The 4,927-nt window shown below is 34.0% G+C and overlaps 1 protein-coding gene across 2 annotated transcripts; it reads right to left on the reverse strand.

Moving 5' to 3' along the window:
- Positions 1 to 949: 949 nt before the first annotated feature.
- On the reverse strand, positions 950 to 1,276 carry LOC129471400 (NADH dehydrogenase [ubiquinone] 1 alpha subcomplex subunit 5-like). Of its 2 annotated transcripts, XM_055259928.2 has the most exons (2): positions 1,216 to 1,276; positions 950 to 1,098 (listed from the first exon to the last, which is right to left on the reverse strand). In XM_055259928.2, the coding sequence occupies exons 1-2, from the start codon at positions 1,274 to 1,276 to the stop codon at positions 950 to 952; spliced, it is 210 nt and encodes a 69-aa protein (XP_055115903.2). The 2 variants fall into 2 exon arrangements, with proteins under 2 accessions (XP_055115903.2, XP_055115902.2); XM_055259927.2 differs by having other exon boundaries at positions 950 to 1,276.
- Positions 1,277 to 4,927: the final 3,651 nt, after the last annotated feature.

The raw sequence follows: 4,927 nt of genomic DNA on the forward strand, positions 1-4,927 counted from the left end.
TTATTGTGTTGCCATATTCCACTTTATAGTCATGTGACTATGGTGTTTTAAACATAAGCCTATTCATATGCCAGATAAACTTCAGAAACTCTTAATGTCTCTACTACAAAAATTCTGCCTCTATCCTTATGTAATTAGGTCGATTTAGAAAATTAAAGGCCACAGGCTAGAAAAGTGATTTCCATAAATGCAACAAAACAAAAAGTTTTTCCAACTACATCTATGCAATGGGAAATCTTTTTTTTAAGCACCAAATCAATTTATTCAACTGTACAATGTATTCTAATTTGATAGTTTTCAAATATAGTAACAACAAAATATAATAAAATTAAGACTATATGAAAACCGAGTAAATGGTGTAATTCTGACTAAAATAAAATGATATTTATTATTAATTTTATAATCAGTATATACTTATATGTTTAAATTTTACTTTACATATGTAAGATCACAGCCAAGGAGGTTAACCATAATTTCAAATTTTATCACCAGCCACTTGTACTATTTTATCACATTTGAAAATATTCAAAGTGATCTATAATTTTTTGGACAATAACAATTAAGGACCTGTTCTTCTTCAAGGTAATTTTTAAAATTAAATGATGTACTGAACATACTACCAAAAAACTTTACTTTTTGATTATGGCCTCTACACTGAAGATCTTTCAGAATTATTTAAATTAATTTTAAAATCTTCCCATGACCCCTCTGTTCAAAGAAATACCATCTTTGAAATAATTTGTGTGAATATTTGCAAACCAAAAATGGATTCACAAGACCATATTGCCATAATCACTAATTTTAACAGTCTCCTAAACATTTTCTATATCACTTTTCTTGATTGTGAAATGTGAGTAATATGGACACACTCTTAATATAACAGAATATTTAAATTACATCAATTTCCCCTTAACCCACCAAAGTCATTCAATAATTATATTGGCCATTTCTACTGATGGGCAGGAGGCTCTTCCACTAATGGCTTCCATGTTTTCCACTGCATCATTTGTCTTGCCAGACTTAGTTCATTTTTACCCATGAGAATCATCTCTTCTATTTGGCCTCCTTCAAATTGTTCTTCTAATTTTTGAACATCTGATGCCACTTTGATCATAGCCAGCTTCTCATTAGTAATCTGTTCTGTACACTTTCTATATGCTGCATTTTTAGGGATTTGCTCAAGAGCATCAAGAATATTTGTGTACAATATTCTTAGCCTGTCATGTGGACTCTTGCATACTGCAAGGCCAGTGGTCTTCTTCAGCACACTCGCCATGACAGCCAAAAATGTATATGAAGTTTGATAATCAATCTGGCACCTCTCAAATTACACCATGATAAACTACTTTTTAAAAACCTGAATAATTATGACATAATACTAAGTAATCTTAATAAACAATTAAATGTTGCAATTTAAGAAAACATTCAATTATATATTATAATCAAAACAATATAGAGAAAGATAGGATATCTAAAGAAATATGCAATAAAATACAGGATAGAACAAAATCAAATTTTTTTAAGTGTTAGTAAAATTTGATTTATTTTGGTTCTTAATGTTAATAGCTGTCCAATATTCATGACATGGATCTTATACAACATCAATAGTTTGGAATTATCTTAACAAAGATTTGGTTCAATTATGAGTGGTATAATAGAAAACTCAAAATAACAGTAGCTTAAGCAAGATAGAAATTTATATTTCTTATGTAATCTAAACCAGTCTAAGTCTAATATGAAAGTTTTATAATCATCAGGGTTTTTCAGATTTCTTTGCTAACACTGTCTTGTGATCCTCCCCATACATCATGTCAAAAGAGCCTAGTTGAACTCAACCATCACATATACATTTCAACATATGCATTTTAGCCTATAAAAGGGAAACAAGGATGAAGAAGAATGTGCATTTCTTTAAAGAATACTTATCAGAAATCACAACATTCCATCGGCTACCACTGAGTCACTTGTACTCACCTAGCCATAAGGGACTCTAAAAATTTTGGTGTTTATTCATTATGTCCAGCAAAAATCAGGATCCTATTACTAAGAAAGAAACTGAAAGTAGTTATTGGGCAACAACTAGCAGTCTCTGCAATAAGGTCATAATTCTAAGTTTGATATTTCAACAGAAAATCAATCTTCTAACTTTCTTCAACAAAGGATGGAAGTGTCACAATTTAAGCCAAGATCAGAGAATGACTTCTAGAATTTGAGTGAGATCTACAAGACAGGAACTGGGTTTATCTTCAGAACATAAGAACTGGACTTATGTTCTGGACTTTTGTCATGCTTTGAGCCTGAAGCCAGTAGGGCAACTGGTCAGAGCCTGACAACAGGGCCAATTGAGAGCCAACATATTGATCTAGTAATGTCATCTGAAATTTGAATCAAACTGTGCCTGGAGCCATTTCTATTTATATGTGTCAATAAATGTGTTTCCTTGGTATCCAAGAAGAGGTTAAGAGAAATAAATACATAGAAAGAAAGAAAGAAAGAAAGAAAGAAAGAAAGAAAGAAAGAAAGAAAGAAAGAAAGGAAGAAAGAAAGGAAGAAATAGGGAAAGAAAGAAGGAAGGAAGGAAGGAAAGAAAAAGAAAGAAAGAAAGAAAAGAAAGAAAGAAAGAAAGAAAGAAAGAAAGAAAGAAAGAAAGAAAGAAAGAGAGAAAAATGAATTTGTTTCCATAATAAGTCCATTTTTGCCAACATTTTCAAACTACTGCTAGGCACAATACACACAAGATAGTGCCCTATATTCACAAAGGCAGTGCATGTCTGCTTGTTTATTTTAAATACTTTCAAAGGTTTATATATTAAGGTGAAAACACATTTGCACAATCTCATCAGATCACAGAACATTCATATAAAAAAATAAAGTTTTAACATTTCATTTATATATTCTAGATGAATGCTGTCTGGTAGAAATACAATGCACACCACAAATGTGAGCCACGTGCATAATGTAAATTTTTTTCATTAGTCATATTTTAAAAGATAAAAAGAGACATAAAATTAGATAATATATTTTATTTGCTCAACCTGTCCAAATATTAACATTTCAAACTGTAATCAATATAAAAGTATTAAAAATATATTACATTCTTTTTTCATGTCTGCAAAATCCAGTATGTTCTATATGCTTGCAGTTCATCTCAATTCAGACTAGACACATTGCAAGTGCCCTATCCACATGTAGCTAGTGGCTACCATATGGAATAGCACTGCTCTAGGCCAAGTTAATTCATATGGATAATCCATTACATAAAGAGTGGAAGTAATTCATCTATAAAGCAATTGGATCTTATAAATTTGTGTGTGAAAGAATGGGTACGTGTGAAGAAGTGTGATTATCTTTATACTTCTTTAGGTTTTTGTAAATATATTTTTATAATTTATTTTTTTCCTCCATATAGAGCTGAAAATTTATTGGCCAAAAGATCATATAAGCTAAAAGATCACTGGAGCTGTTTTGGTTAAAAGTAACTAAAAGCCTAATTTTAACTGACTAAGAGGGGAAAAGAAAAGAATGAATTGGATTGTGTAATTATAAAGTCCATAGGTAGTGTTCGATGCATAAAAGTTAAGATCTAGGAGCTCAACTCTATTATGATCTATGTTGGTTGCACTTTCAATAAAGTGGGCTCTCTTTTTGTGGTAGCTCCACAGAATTCTAGATTTTTGTCCACGTGGTTCAAGTTCAACAGAAAAGAACATGATTTTCCAACTATATCCATAAAACATCCCAGCCTGATCTCTGTTGGCCTAAATGGATTCACATGCCTAATTCCTGAAGCAATTATTGGGGCTGACATGGAAATTTGAGAAAATTGAAATGATTTATTATCTTAGGGCCTATGTCAAAACCTGGAACTGATGACAGAAACTGTACCACCCTGAACCAAGTGTGGACAGTGGGCATTTCTTCAAAGAAAAATTGAAGAAACAGATATAAGACTGAAAAAAACAAGCAGCTGGTATCTGTAGGCTGTTAGCCCTACAGTTCTGGAATCTCAGGGGCAGCCCTACCCCCACAGCTCTACTCTGCATTGCCTTAGTGAGGCTCTTTGTGGTGACTCTGTCCATATAGCAAGGGACTGAGCTGTCTAAGATGGACAGCCTCGGGGCCCAGGCAGAGACTTGCTACAGGGAAAACTAGGTAGAGGTAGCCATGCCCTACAAGGAAAACTAGGTGGAGGTAGCATTTGCATTCTGCAAGCCTGCATAGTTAGTGCCACATGGACTTTGCCAAAGCTGATAGCTTATGCCCTGCAGAGTGGAGGTTCAAGCCGCACCTGGGTCCACTTGAGCTATTACCAGGGTAGTTAAGAAGCACTACACCAGAAAGCAGAGAGCAAAGGTTTGAGAAGACCCTGGGCAGTGAGCATAGATATTCCTCCTGTGCCCCGGGCCTCTCCCTAGAAATAATTCTGTTCTCTGGAGTCTAGCACTCTGGTCCTGTAATGAGTGGGACAGCCCCAAAAGATCTCTGAAATGCCTTTGGGGTCATTGTCCCATTGTCCTGATAAATAACACATGGATTCCTTCTATTCATCATAATCTCGTTAGCAAACGGTCTCTTGGCCACACCCTTGGCTTTCTCCCCAAAATGCCTTTTTGTTTTCTTTACATGGCTAGGCTGAGAGTTTGACAACATTACATTCTGTTTTCCTCTTAATTGTAAAATCTATCTTTAAACTGTTTCTGTCTTCTCGTGTTTTAGAATACACCATTAAGGGAAGACAAGCATGATCCTGATACTTTGCTGCTCAGAAAATTTTTCTGCCAAATATCTTAGTTCATGACATTTAAATGCTGCCTTCCACAAAGTCCTGAGATATGGATATAATTGATGTAAGTTCCTTGTCAGTTTCTAACAAGCATGGCCTTTCTCCTAGTTTCCAATAAGATATTCCTTATTTCCATCTAAGACC

This window comes from Symphalangus syndactylus, chromosome 21 (assembly GCF_028878055.3).
Source record: "Symphalangus syndactylus isolate Jambi chromosome 21, NHGRI_mSymSyn1-v2.1_pri, whole genome shotgun sequence".
Classification (NCBI taxonomy): Eukaryota; Metazoa; Chordata; class Mammalia; order Primates; family Hylobatidae; genus Symphalangus; species Symphalangus syndactylus.

Bases quoted from the DNA above. Each gene is read 5' to 3' on its own strand.
- LOC129471400 (XM_055259927.2), bottom strand. From the start codon at position 1,276: ATGGCGAGTGTGCTGAAGAAGACCACTGGCCTTGCAGTATGCAAGAGT.